Consider the following 15581-nt stretch of genomic DNA (forward strand, 5'->3'; position numbering starts at 1 on the left):
GAAACTATGGACCATGTGCTGATTTGAAATGAAGCCTCCCCTCCATCCATTAGTTATGAAGCATTCATCTTAAAGATTCCTTGTTCTTTTTGTTCTTCATAATATATTTTTGATTGGAATTTTTTTAACTCATGAAGTTTCTTTTAAAAAAATATTTTACATTTTATCCAAGTAACATGTACATGGTTAGGGAAAAAAAAGTTAAATAATCCTGTAAGGCTTGTAGGAAACATTTTCCCCCTACCCTTTCCCATACCTGAATTAGCTACCTCAAGTACTTTTAGGCTTTTGTGTGTATATGTGAATTTAACCTTTTACATTTCTAACTAACAAACACAGTGTTGCTGTTTCTTGATTTATCAATTTTAGACATTATATTTTGACTTCCTATTATAGAAATGGAGAATTTGGCATTCTCATATTACCTCATGCTTCTATTTTCCCTGTTCCTTCTTTGCAATATAATTATATGACAATTTTCAACCAGTGTGTATTGTTCATTTAATTATGACTTTATGAATATTATTTATACTCTATAGTAACATTTTCATCTTTTTTTCTTATGGAACTTTTGGTTCTTCCTGGAATAAAAAAATTGCCTCACTTTTAATTTACTTAGTTTATTTATCATGTCACTATTGCAAAGCATTCTAAATTCTCTATCATGATATTAAATTCTCTTTAAATATTATTTTAGATGCAGTTATTGATATACTTCTGATTACCTACCTAATCCTCCACCCTCCCCCTTTTAAAATAACGGGATCCTGATTTTGTTCAGAGTAGTGATATATCCAGTTTAAAATAATCAACTTCCCCAGAACCCCTTGGAGTCAGAAATGGCTATATGACCCAGTTGTGAAATTGAGATATTTGTGGAAATATTCTGGTTGGGATTCTGGGAAATAAATGTTTTTCTGATGGGCTTACTTCACATACATTACTTTGTGTGTTTTTTCATTATTCCTTCCTGGAATGTATATGTGATGATTAGAGGTGCAGCAGCCATTTTGCAAGCATGAGGATAAAGCCATACTCTGGAAATGGATGGAACTGAAAAAGCCAAAATATTTTCCTCATGGAGCTACTTAACTTGATATTTCTGTTTTATATAGCTGAGCATAGTCCTAACTAGTATGGTTGTAACATATACCAAGCATTCCAACAGCTTTATGTTCTTCTAGGAGACACACTCTTGGAGGCAGTACTCTTCTGTTCTAATCTAATTGCTTGCTAGGCTTGTTACACAGCTGTTTTTCTGGAACTTAATTTCCTGTCTCTTCTGTGTTAAATTCCCTGTATCTTAGGGCTCTCTTCCCTAGTGTATTCATCTTTTTTCGTCTTCCTGGTTTTGGTAGAGTTTACTCTCTAGTGTCTTCTGAAGGATAGGTAGCCGAGAAAGCTTCACTGTCACCCTCACATTGATTGATATTTTGCCTGGGCTCTTAGGAGTTACGTGTCTTAAATGTCTCATTACTTTTATATTTGACATCTTGGCTGGATATAATACTGGTGGGTCATATCTTTTTTCCCTTCTGGGAGCTCTGTAGCCATCTCCTTTGTAGGTAACTTGGTTTTTCGTTTATATCCTCAAATTTGTTTTTTATTTTTTAATCTTTGAAAATTAGTGAGGTTGCATCTCAGTGTGGATCATTCTATACACTCTGCATATTCACTTCTTCCTTTATTTTAGGGAATTAAGAAAGTTTTTTCTTTGATGCTCATTTTCTTTTAATTTCTTTTTCTTTCTGGCTCCATGTGTTAGTTATATGCCAGGAATACCAGTTACTCTGTTTTATAATCTTTGTCTATTCTCTGTCACTTTTTAAAAAAATTGCTTTACTGTTTGCCTTTTTATTGGCATTTATTATGTCAAGTCTTTGTCGGTAATTTGACTTTAAATGATCTAATTTTTATTTAATTTGGTAATGATAATGCTTTGGTCTTTATTTGCTTAGGTTTCAATCTTATATTTCCCTTAGGCTATAGTTTTATCACCTCCTCTTTGAACTTATGTTTCCTTGAGTTTCATGTTCTTAGTTAACTTCTTGGAGAATTTATTTTTGATATATAAGGGATTTTTTTTTTCCAGATGAATTTTTTGTTTTTTGCCTGTTTTTCCCTTTTGTGCTGTAAGTATGTTGCATAGTTATTATGCCCTTTTCATATCGTAAATCCTTGGGAAGCTCTGGTACAAACATTTTATTTGTTCTCTGATACAGCGTGGCTTCTTAATTCCATCCCACCACACTTAAAGACAGTTTGTTTCTTCCTGTCAGTTTCAATTTGTGATGTGGGTATTTTATGCAATATTCTTTTTGTTTCAGTAGCCTTAGGACATTTGGGGGTGAGGATTAATTTGTGGAATAGTAAATTCAGTCTCAACAGAAATTGAAATATTTTCTTTAGAACACTTGAGGACTTTTTCTGGAATTTTCTTAAATGTCCTCTCCTACAAGTTTCCTTGTTCCTGCTGTGTTTTTTTCTGTCCACATTCTCTCATGGATACTTAAATCATTGTATTTTCTCTTGACCATATAATCTCTTTGATTCCTTATATTTTTCTCTGTGTTAGTCTTATTCTCTAACATAAAAGAGTAGATATGATTAATATTTAACTTTAGTCTTCTGACAATCATTTATTTACATTTTTAATTTTGGGATTTTGCTGCTTAATAGTTTTCTGTGTTCATCTCAGAAGATATTATGATTTTATGTAATCTAATGTGGCAATTTGAACATTCAACTTCATTCTACAGGATGGGGCAAAAGTAGGTTTACAGTTCATATAGAAAATAATATAATAATAAATGATAATACAAGAATAAACTGTGTTTTGCATACTCACAACGTTAAACCTACTTTTGCCCCACCCTGTGTTTTGTTATCCATTTAAATCTCTGATACATGTCTTTAAATCACTGCAGTCCTGGAAAGTTGCAAGTCTTCAACAGAGTCCAGAGTTCCAAAGTAGTTACATGGACATGTTCTGCGTGTACATTGTTGTCTAGGTGGTTTGGAGAACGTGACCGACAGTGTTGATTGTCTCTGACAGCCAGTTCCCATTGAAAAATGTCTTCTTCCTTGCAAACAGATTTTCTACAGAGGTTGAGCAGCCAGGTGCTTTTGAAGAAGCCATGTGGCACTCCCCAGACCAAACTAGTCTAGTTAATGTTAATTACAGTGGGACCTCAGTTTTCGAACATCTCCATTAACGAACATTTCGGTTTACAAACACCATAAACCAGGAAGGAAATGCTTTGGTTTTCGGACACTCCTCATAAGTCCAACATGCCACACGACTTCCGCTGAGGGCAAGATCCTGAGGCCTAGCTTCCGGTTGTGGATCCCTCAGTTCTGGAACATTTCAGAACTCGAACGGTCTTCCGGAATGGATTACATTCCAAAACCCAAGTACCATTGTATAATGCTTTTCTGGCTAATGGGAAGTAATGGGAAATGTTAGGAAAACGGAGTGCAGAGGAGTGTCTGAGAAAGGTTTACTTCCACATGAAAAGCATGAAGACATCTGACCTAAGGCTGAGTTGTACTTCATGGACTTACAGTTTCATCCCCCGATGATGGAATAACTTGATTGGATTAACTCTCTGATTTTAGGAACCAGCAATCTAAAGGCACTACTAGGTGATCAAATGTGGGCAAAAACTAGTGAGGACTCTAAGCAGGAAAGACTGAAAATTTTAAGGTGTGAGATTTGTGATTTTGCATGTTTTTCGTTCCCCCTAATCCATATAATAATGGAAAAAAGTCACAGCCTTACTTACCTGGGTGCCAGAGAACAGATTTCAAGGCTGGCAGAATACCTGAAAAGTTTGGGGGAAGTTCCAGAAGAGTGTCGGAATCACTGAAGGATGAAACCCCTGGAAATGCATGTAAACACCATCCAAATCCTTGGCTAACCAATAAACTACGTATGTGTGGGGAAGACTACAGTGAGTTTAGCAAAAAACAGCAACTGGAAGATAAAAGAACGAAGTGGACATTTCACTTGCTGGCCAAAATAGGATAGAATTTGGAGTTTGAAACCAGTAGGAATTTTTATAGTGTGTGGCTGATAATATCCAGAATACAATTTTTAAAATTAGTGACCATGACAAGAGTATCCAATGGAGTAAAGACAGTCTCTTCAATAAGTGGTGCTGGGAAAATTGGACCAGATATATGCAAAAAAATAAAACTAGACCACCAACTTTCACCACACACAAAAATAAACTCAAAATGGATAAAAGACTTAAACGTAAGTCACGAAACCATAAAAATCCTGGAAGAAAACATAGGCAGTAAAGTCCCAGACATCTCATGTAGTGGAATTTTCACTGATACATCTCAGGGCAAGAGAAACAGAAGAAAAAATAAACATATGGGACTACATCAAACTAGAAAGCTTCTGCATAGCAAAAGAAAACAGCCTCAAAATACAAAGGAACCCCATGGTCTGGGAAAACATATTTGCTAAGGATGTATCTGATAAGGGGCTAATTTCCAAAGTGTGCAAAGAACTCATACTACTCAGCAAGAGGAAGACAAACAACCTAATTAAGAAATGGGCAAAGGACCTGAATAAACACTTCTCCAAAGAGGACATACAGATGGCCAAGAAACACATGAGAAAATGCTCAACATCGCTAATCATCAGAGAGATGCAAATTAAAACCATAGTGAGGTATCACTTCACACCTGTCAGAATGGCTGCCATCCACAAATCAACAAACGACATGTGCTGGCGAGGGTGTGGAGAAAGGGGAACCCTAGTACACTGCTGGTGGGAATGCCGACTGGTGGAACCACTATGGGAAACAGTATGGAGGTTCCTCAAAAAATTAAAAATGGATCTGCCTTTTGACCCAGTGATTCCACTCCTAGGAGTATATCCTAAGAATCCTGAAGCATTAATCAGAAAGAATATATGTACCCCAATGTTCATAGCAGCACAGTTTATAATAGCTAAGATCTGGAGACAGCCCAGGTGCCCATCAGTAGATGAGTGGATAAAAAAGCTGTGGGACGTTTACACCGTGGAATACTATGCAGCTGTAAAGAAGAAGAATCTCATACCCTTTGGGACAGTATGGATGGACCTGGAGAAAATTATGCTAAGTGAAATAAGCCAGGCAGAGAAAGACAAACATCACATGATCTCACTTACATGTGGAATCTAAAGAACTTAATAAACTGATGAACAGAATAGATTCAGTGACATGGAAGCATAGATGAGACTGACGAATATCAGAGGGATGGAGGAGGGCGGGTGGGTGGAGGGGGATAGAGTAACCAAAGAATTTATATGCGTATATACACAACCTGAGGACACGGACAATGATGGGGAGGGGGATGGGATGGGGTGGAACAGGTCATTGGGGAGAAAAAGGGACATCTGTAATATTTTAAACAAAAATAAAATTTAAAAATTAAAAAAATTAGTGGCCATGGGAAACAAAGGAAGCAATAGAAAGTAACCTCAAGATAATCAAGAAGAAGCAATTACCAGACAAGTAAAGCAGCTATTATATATCTAGCCAAAATATTAGAGCATCATAGTTACAGTGAATGAATAGATGATGAATCTTAATAGGAAAACAATAAGAAAGAACCAATTAGAAATTCTAGGACTGAAAAATAAAATGATTAAATGAAAAAATGTACTAGCTGGGCTAAACATCCAATGGGAGAGTACAAGAGTCAAGAAGCCTCAGCGTAGATCAATAGAAATTTTTCAGTCTGAAGAACAGGCTAAAAAACAAGTGAAGAAAGTAAAAAGCCGTAGAACTATGTGGAACAATATCAAACAGAATGGAATACTTGTAACCAAAGTCCCAAAAAGAGAGGAAAGAGTGAATGGAACAGAAATAATACCTGGAGCAATAAAGGCTGAAAAATATTCAAAATTAGTTTGAGAAAAGGAAAACAACAAGCATACAGATCCAGAAACTCATCAGCCTCCCAAGCAAAAAGAAACAAAGTCACACTTATGCATATCCTAGTCAGACTTCTGAAATCAGAAGAGAAAAAGAAAACCTTAAAAGCAGCTAAACGCTGATCAGAATCAGTGGAGTCTAGAAAACAATGGAATGTCATCTTTCAACTGTTGAAAGAAAAAACTGTCAACAAAGAATTCTATGTTGAACAAAACCAATCTTCAAAAATGAAGGTGGAATGAAAACATTTTCAGATGAACAGACTTGAAAAATTTATACATATGACAACTGTATTACAAAAAAATACAAGAAATGGCTTTGGTGGAAGAGAAATGATAATAGATGGTGATTCATAACTATAGAATGGAATAAAGAATAACAGAAATGGTATATATGTGGGTAAATATTATAAATTACACTTCTTTTCTTAATTTCTTTAACATACAGTTTTTGTAATCTTTCCCTCCCTCCCTTCCTCTCTCTCTTTCTCTGGCAATCACAGATTTCACTGGTTTATGCTTGAACTCTTTTCTGTACATCCATGGAGCTGTAACCTTTGCCTCCAGTGACACAAATCTCTGTGTGGACATATGTTTCCATTTATTATATAGGACTGGAATTGCTGGGTTGAATAGTAAATATATAGCTTCAGCTTCTCACCTTCATTTCCTACTCTATAAACATAGTTCTAAATCTTTTAACTTTGTCTTCTACTGGTTATCCTCATATTATTTTTAAAACAACTTGTTTATATAATTTATTCTAGTTACTCAAAGGTGCCACTTAATTCAGATATAAGAATATTTTGGAATTAATGAAGAATAAAGAGTCCTTATAAAATTTTATATAAAGAGTTTTTTATAACCTAGGTTTTCTGCTTTAAAATTTTTTTTTGCTTAAAAATTTTTTCTAAAAAACTTAAACTTACTGATTTTAGTAAGAGAGGGAGAGCTCTAGCTGGGTGGCTTGGTTGTCTGGGTTGTTGTCTTATACCCCAAAAGATTGCAGGATAGATTCCTGGTCAAGGCACATAGCTAGGTTGTGGGTTCAGTCCCCAGTCGGGCAGATATGGGAGACAACCAGTTGATGTTTCTCTCTCAGATCAATGTTTCTCTCTCTCCTTCCCTCCCTCCCTCCCTAAAAAAAATCAATAAACATATCCTCAGGTGAGGATTAATTTTTAAAAAAAGAGGAAATGAATACACGAGGAATCATGATTAGTTTTATTTAGATTGATCTTAATTTATATTTCATAATTTATTATTGAATGAAGACCACTTTAAAATGCATTCTGCCTAACAAAAAGCAATTACTTTTTTTCTGTCTTTAGATGGAGATTAGTTAGTTTTCATATAATTGGGACTTTTCTTTCTGATGTCTTGGATCCTTTGGGCCTAAGTTTAATATGTGTTATGAGTATATTTTATTTCAGAGAAATTTGGAAAAGTGCCTTATGTAGATCATCCAGATTTCTCAGTTACAAAAGTTTGGGAACTCCTGCATTCAGAAAACCTGTTTTTTATATTCTGGAGCTGAACATATAGTCATAAGAAATGACAAGTGCTGTGGGCAATTGAACACTGAGTTTTCATAGTGGCTCAACACAAAGTTACTGGGCACAGGTGTTTCTGTAATTGTGATATATTGGGGGAGATTCAGTGTCCAGTGGTCCTCAAACCCACACTTCCACCAGTGTGGTATAGTGGTCACTGGGCTATGGTATAAAACATGTAAAGTGAAGAGCATAGCAGTTACCTCACAGAAGGAAAACAATTCTCAAATTCATATCCTTAGGTGGTTTTATTTTATATAGACCCAATATTGGGGGAAAGAGATTTCTTTTTTTTTTTTTCCTTTGAGAAAAATACTAACTTTAAAATTTTATTACACATGACATTTTTCTACTGGATGTATTTCTCTGATAAGGCATGCTATTCATTATTCAATAGGTATTTCAACTAAGTGATTATGATAATGCTAATCACCTACCTACTTTGGTATTGTCAGGGACATTTAACCCAGTGTTAGATGTACCACCAATACTATGATATCTATGGACTGAATGTTTGTGTCTCCTGAAACCCATTGAAGCCCTAACCCCCAGTGTGATGGTATTTGGAGATGGGGACTTGGGGAGGTAATGAGGTTTAAATGAAGTCATAAAGGTAGAGTCCTCATTATGGGAGTAGTGCCCTTATAAGAGGATATACTGGGGAGCTTGGTTCTTCTCTTTTTCTCTGCCATGTGGAGACATAGCAAAAAGCAGCTATCTGTAAGCCAGGAAGAAAAGGGTTATCATCAGGAACTGAATCTGCAGGCATCCAAATTGGAATGGAAGTAGTAAAACTCTCATTATTTGCAAATGATACTACATATAGAATGCCCTAAGGATGCCACTAAAAACTATTAGAAGTAATAAATGACTTCAGTAAAGCTGCAGGATGGAATCAATATACAGAAATCTGTTGCATTTCTAGATACCAATAAAAAACAATCTAAAAAAGAAATTAAGAAAACAACCACATTTACAGTTGTATCAAAAAGTATAAGATATCTAGGAATAAATATAGCCAGAGGTGGAAGACCTGTTTTTGGAAAACTATAAGAAATTGATTAAAGAAATTGAACAAGGTACAAATTAATGGAAGGATATATCTTGCTCATGGATTGGAAAGATTAATATTGTTAAAATGTCCTTACTACTTAAAGCAATATTCAGATTTTAATGCAATCCCTATTAGAATACCATTGGTATTCTTTCTCTTAGAATTAGATCAACTAATTCTAAAATTTATATGGAACCTCAGAAGATACCAAATAGCCAGAGAAATCTTGAGAAAGAACAAAGTGGGAGGTATCACACTCCCTGATATCAAACTGTAGTACAAAGCTGCAATAATCAGAACAGCACAGTACTGGCATAAAAACTGATAATATAGGTCAATGAAATAGAATAGAGAGCCCAGAAATAAATCCTTGCTTATGTGGTGAATTAATCTATGACAAAGGAGACAAGGATACACAATGGGGTAAAGAGAGTCTCTTCAATAAGAGGTGTTGGCAAAACTGGACAGATACATGCAGAAGAATGAAACTGGACCACTTTCATACACCATATACAAAAATTAACTCAAAATGGATTAAAGTCTTAAATATTAGACCTTAGACCATAAATCTCCTGGAAGAAAACAAACAGTAAACTCTTTGACATTGCTCCTACCAGTATCTTTTTTTATACATCTCCTCACACAAGGGAAACAAAAGAAAAAATAAACAGATGAGACTACATCAAACTTAAAAATTTTTGAATAGCAAAGGACACCATCAACAAAACTAAGACAACCTACTGAATGGGAGAAGATATTTACAAATGATACATCTTGATAAAGGGTTATCCAGAATATGTAAAGAATTTATACAACTCAATACCAAAAAAACAACAAGCAATCCAGTGTCTGACATTTTAGATAATTTGGGTTTTTTTAATCCTCATCTGAGGATGTTTTCATTGATTTTTTTTTTTTCTTTAGAGAGAGGGAGTGAAAGGGAGGGAGAGAAAAGGAGAGAGAAACATCAATGTGAGAGAGAAACATTGACCCTTTACCTTCTGTACGCATCAGACTGGGGATCAAACCCGCAATTTAGGTATGTGCCCTGACCGGGAATCGAACCCGCAACCTTTGTGGTGTATGAGACGATGCCCCAACTTACTGAGCCACCTAGCTGGGCTTAGTGTTATAATATTGGATAAATATGTACAAATAGCTTCTGTGTGATTTACTATATTTTTTCCTTAATTTTATTTATTAAAACTTTTTATCTTAAGATAACTGGAGATTTATATGCAGTTATAAGAAATAATACAGAGCTACCTGCTGTAACATTACTCATTTTCCCCCAGTGGGAACATCTTGGAAAACTATAATTACAGCCAGGATATTGACATTGATACAGTCAAGATTCAGAACACTGCCATCAAAAGGATTCTTTATGTCGCTATTTTATAGTTAAACGCACTTTCTTCCTTGTGCTTAACCCTGAAACCCTTAATCCCTAGCAACCACTAATTGTTTCTCCATCTCTATGATTTTGCCATTTCAAGAATGTTATATCAGTGGAATCATATAGTATGTAACCTTTTAGGATTAATTTTTTTCTTTCAGCATACTCCTCTGGAGATTAATCAGAGTTGTGTATATCAGTAGTTTGTTTTTATTTATGAGTGGTATTCCATGGCATAGATGTTTAACCAATTGTTTAACCATTCATCCATTGAAGGACATCTGGGTTGTTTCCATTTTGGCTAATAAGAATAAAGCTGCTATGAATATTTTGTGTGCAGGTTTTTGTATGAGAATAAATTTCCATTTCCAAGTGATAAATGCCCAAGAGTGCAATTACTGGGTTGTACAGTAATTACAGGTTTAGTTCTGTAAGAAGTTGCCAACATGCCAGGATGACTGTAACCTTTTGCAATCTTACCATCCGTATGTGCGTGATCCATTTCCTCTATGTCCTCACTGTCACTTGATCTTGTCACTATTTTTAAAATTTAGATGAGAGCCATTCTGATAGGTATGTGGTGATAGCTTCCTCTGGTTTTAATTTGCATTTCTCTAATAGCTAATGAAGTTGATTATTTTTTTCCTGTGTGTTGGTTTTTTGTTGTGTTTTTTTGCCATTTGTTTATCTCTTTGGTGAATAGATTGTTGATGTCTGTATTAGTTTGCTAGAGCTGCCATAAAAAAAATATCACAGACTAGGTGGCTCAATCAACAGAAATATCTTTATCATTCTAGAGGCTCGAAGTCCAAGATCAAAGTGTTTGCAGGTTTGGTTTCTCTTGAGGCCACTCTCCTTGACTTTATAGATGTCTCCCTTCTCTCTGTGTCCTCACATTGTCCGGTCCTGTAGAATCCCAGAAGTCTGACAGCCTTCCTTTATTTTGTCCCATCTCTCCCATTTAGTCCAGTTGGCAGTGTCTCTGCTAGTAAAATCCCATCTTTTAAATCCACAAGTTTTACCCATGATCTCTTTATCAAATGATTTTCTAGACATACCCTTGGCATTCTTTTCTGAAGACTTTTTCTCGATTTTTGCTATGTGGATAGGCTGAGAAATTTCCAAATCTTCAAGTTCTGGCTTACTTTTGCTTAAATATTTTCAATTTATCTTTTTCATTTTACGGTAAGGGACAAGGAAAAAGCTGGCTGAGCCTTCAACACTTTGCTTAGAAATCTGCTCAGCTAAATATTCAAGTTCATCCTGTTTAACTTACACTTTTCACAAAACACTAGAACATAATGCAGCCAAGATCTTTGCCACTTTATGGTAAGGATTGCCTTTCCTTCCATCTGATACCTCACGAGAATCACCTGTAACATCCATATTCCTACCAATAGTCTCTTCAAGACAATCTAAGTTTTTTTTAAACATGCAAATCAAAATTGTTCTAGCCTCTACTCATTACCCAGTTTTAAAGCCACTTCAACATTTTTAGATATTTGTTACAGCAGCATCCTACTTCTTGTACTTGTTACCAAAATCTGTATTAGTTTTTTAGGAGCTGCCGTAACAAAATACCACAGACTGGATGGCTTAAACAACATAAGTTTAATTCCCATAGTTTTTCAGTTCTTCCAAGAATGTAGAAGTCCAAGATCGAGGTGTTGGTAGATTTGGTTTCTCGTTAGGCTTTTTCTTGGCTTGCAGATGGCTGCCTTCTTGATGTTTCCTCACATGGCCAATTTATCTGTGTCACCATCGGTGTCCCTCTTATGAGAACATCAGTTGTATTGGATTAGAGTCACACCCATATGATCTCATTTAGCCTTAATTACTTCTTTATATAAAGGCTCTATTTTGGCATACAGTCACATTACGTATTAGGGCTTTGACATGTGGATTTGTAGGGAGCACAGTTCAGTCCATAACAATATCTTTTGACCCTTTTTTAAATGCGTTGTTTTTTTTTTCTTTTGAGTTTTTGGCGTTTTACTAGGGGGAGTTTGTTAATTTATGGAAAGAAGATTCACTTAGATGTATAGGGGCAGGTCAGTCAGGAGCAAAGGAAACTATTGGGAGACAATACTTAATGGGTTTTTCTCATGTTTGCAGTTCTTCCGAGGAAAGGCATTGCCATATTTTGTTCTGGATGACCTTGTAAGAATGTTTGTGTAGCAAGCAGGCTTAGGAAAGAGAATATTTTCCTCCCGTACAGGGTTATCTTATTTGGTACCATCAGCAGCAGCATCTGCTTGGGCATCCAGGCTGGGAATGAGTGCCCCTAGTTCACCCTTCTTCTTCGGTCAGGGCATCCTGTTGACTCCAACCTTTCAGTAATTCTCGACTGTCCTCATCACTCACTACCCTGATTCATTGCCTTGTCCTCTCACGTAATTTCTATCATGCTGCTCTCCAGGTTTTTTGTTGTTGGTTTTCCGAAGTTAGATTTAAATGTGCTTTGTTATGACTTTCTTTCAGTTTATCCTGTTTAGCTTGTTCAGTTTTTCAGTTTATCCAGTTTCAGCTTATTCAGTCTGTAGTTTTAGGTCTTTTGCCAAACTTACGACTTTCTCAGCCAGTATTTCTTGGAGTACTCTTTCAATCTGAACCTCTTTCTCCTTTCTGGCAGGATTCAGATGACAGGAAATGTTAGTTGTTTTGTTATGGTTCTACAGGTCCCTGAAGTTCTGTTTTGGGGTTTTTGTTTTCTTTTTTCCTTTGTTGTTCAAATTGGGAAATTTCTGTTACTCTGTGTTCTATGGCTTTCTTGGTCTCCTTAGTATTGCTTTTGATCCATCCCATTCATTGTTTAATTTTGTTTCTTGTCTCCCTCCCTCCCTCCCTCCCTCCCTCCCTCCCTCCCTCCCTTCCTTCCTTCCTTCTAAACATGTCTTTATTGATTTCAGAGAGAGGAAGGGAAAGGGAGAGAGAGATAGAAACATCAGTGATGAGAGAGTCATTGATTGGCTGCCTCCTGCATGACCCCACCCCCGACTGGGGATCAAGCCCAGGCATGTGCCCTGACCGGGAATCGAACTGTGATCTCCTAGACCCTAGGTCGATGCTCAGCTGCTGAGCTACGCTGGCCGGGCTCTTGTATCTTTCAGTTGTAACATTTTTATTTGGACTTCCTTTCTGTCTCCTATTTCTGTGTTTAGACTTGTAATTCTTTGCTAAGACTTCCTATTTTTTTCTTTTGTTTCAAGGAGATTCCTAATTGCTCATTGAAGCATTTTTATGATGGCTGCTTTAAAATCTTTATCAAATAATTATCATATCCCGGATGTTGGCATCTATTGGTTATCTTTTTTCATCCAGGTTGATATCTTGGCCCTGGGAATGATGAATGACTTCTGATTAAACATGGCAGTTTTGGATATTGTGAAATTCTCAATGTATTCAAACTGGAGTGAATACCCTGTCATTATTGCCACGTTGTGGTGGAAGTTCAGGTTCCCCCCAGCCTCCACTGACAGGGAGGTCGTGCTTACTGTTATTGTGGATGAATGTGGGATTTCTAGCTCCCCACTAATGCTTCCCTGATAGCTCTTTGGTTGGGAGGAATAGAAATGCTTCATTGCTTGTATACACGTGTCCACCTCTAACTCCATGGAGTGGCGTGTTCTTGTTACCACTAGGTGGTGGTGCTGCAAGTCTGAGTGTCCACTAAGCATCCCTTTTACATTAGCCTCGTGAGGATGGATAAAGTCACTTTGTTATTTTTAGGTGAACTTGAATATCCAAGCTCCCCACTTGGTCTCCACTGACACCGTTGGGTTGCATCACTTACCTCCTAGTGGGGATTACAGTCTCAGCGCTGTCTTGTCCTTTTCTGACACCATGCAGTGGGATTGGGGCATCTCATTACAGTCTGGGGAGGGTAGAAGTCTGTGCTCCCCGTGTCATCCTTTGGGGGTGAGGACAGGTATAGGCCATGGTATTTTCTCTAGTGTTGGCTGTACTGGAGCAGTTATTTTCTAAAAAAGTTGTTTGCCTTGCTAGACCTTTCCTTTCTTAGTCCTTTGGCAACATAGGGCAGACTTCTGGAAGGTGGTTTTTAATGCTTGTTGGTGTTTTCTGGGTTACCTGCTCCCCTAGTACCCAGTCTTTGAAGTATGAGGTAAATGAAAGCCCAAGGACTCGCTGTGTTGTTCTTTGGGTCCTGAGGTCTCTACCCAGTTTTCTTCTCTCTGCCTTTCTTTTTTATGTTTGTTTCATATATAATGTCTTGGGTTTCTGGTTGTGCTTGGGAGACGAATAGGGAAAATTATATCTACTTCATCCTTTCAGGTGCAGGAAATGTTTCAGGCCCTTGATAACAGACATTATCTCTCAACAGTAGTTGAATTAGATCTGGGTGGATATTATTTTTGTGGTTTTTGTTTATTTTTAGGACTAAATGCCTATAGGCTGATTTTACTGTCAAAGATAATAAAGACTTCAGAGAAACAGGACAAAAACAGAAGCAGAATCATCTATTATGGACAGACGTAAGCTCAGACTAGTCTGTCTTCACAGCATGGACCTACCTAACCACTCTCTTTTAAACTGTCAAGCTTTATTATGATTTCCTTTATGTATGCCTACAATTCAAAAAGTTACCCTCTTTCTTCTGACCCTTCGATCCAATTAACGAGTGCCTGGTAGTACATAGAAACAGTTTTCAGGTTTTAGGTAGTCTCATATTATAAGCTTTGTTAGACTCTAATTGTCAGATTTTTTTCCTTTGGATAGCTATGTGTGTTTTTATGGGGATTTAATATTTTTAGAGCTTTTCTATGTAATATAAAATAAGTATTATCTATAGCACTAAAGGACAGTTACTGTGTTATAAAATATGAGAAAAAACAAAGCCTCCATATAAGTAGCAAGTATTTTGAAATTGCCTCAACGGTTGTATCGTATAGTATAATATTATCATTATTGTAGATGTTTTAAAAAGTTTTCTTTTTGTACTATTAGGGCTCTTCAGGGTCTGAAATAAACATGGGATTGGATTTCTTTCCTGTAGGATGATGGTCTAGAGGACAAGGAAAAGAATTTCTATGAATCTGATGAAGAGCAGAAGGAAAAGACTGAGAAAAGAAGGAAGCCTTATACTATGGATCCAGACCATAGACTTTTAATTCGGAATACAAAACCTTTGCTTCAGAGCAGAAATGCAGCGGTATGTTAAAATCCTCATAAGAAATAATTCTCACAGATTTTTTTAAAACTGTGGTTAAAAGTATGTAGGTTGAGGAAACAAGTCTTTATATTTGAGTGTACTAATTGAGCATTTGTTTCTTTCTTTATATACCCAAATACTAGGTTTTGATGAGATTACTTGGTTTGGTAGTTGTATGCCTGTTGGACTTGATTTACTTTTTTGTGGCTTTGTTAATTAGTTTTTTCCAAGATATGAGCTCAAGATGTTTCTGAGCTGATTAGAACTGTGTGTATGTCTCTATTGCCAGTTCCTAGGTGTGGGTACTTAATCTGTTATCAGTCTGTAATATTTGTATATACCTGATAAAAGCACCTAGCATATAATGCCTCATACACAGTAAATTTTAACTGGTAGGAATAACTATTAAAAATCATCTTAATTTAGATCCAGATTTTTTTATTTTAAATAACCCTTTAGTTTTAGAATATATG

General features: G+C 36.3%; 1 protein-coding gene across 1 annotated transcript in view; it reads left to right on the plus strand.

Annotated features, from left to right (window-relative positions):
* Positions 1-15581, plus strand: part of AP3B1 (adaptor related protein complex 3 subunit beta 1) — a 185870-nt gene that overhangs the window by 52264 nt on the left and 118025 nt on the right. The window contains exon 8 of the mRNA XM_081131585.1: positions 14953-15108. Within this exon, the coding sequence (XP_080987711.1) occupies positions 14953-15108 (156 nt within the window). The remainder of the gene's footprint in view (positions 1-14952; positions 15109-15581) is intronic.

This window comes from Miniopterus schreibersii (assembly GCF_964146895.1).
Source record: "Miniopterus schreibersii genome assembly, chromosome: 3".
Taxonomy (NCBI): domain Eukaryota; kingdom Metazoa; phylum Chordata; class Mammalia; order Chiroptera; family Miniopteridae; genus Miniopterus; species Miniopterus schreibersii.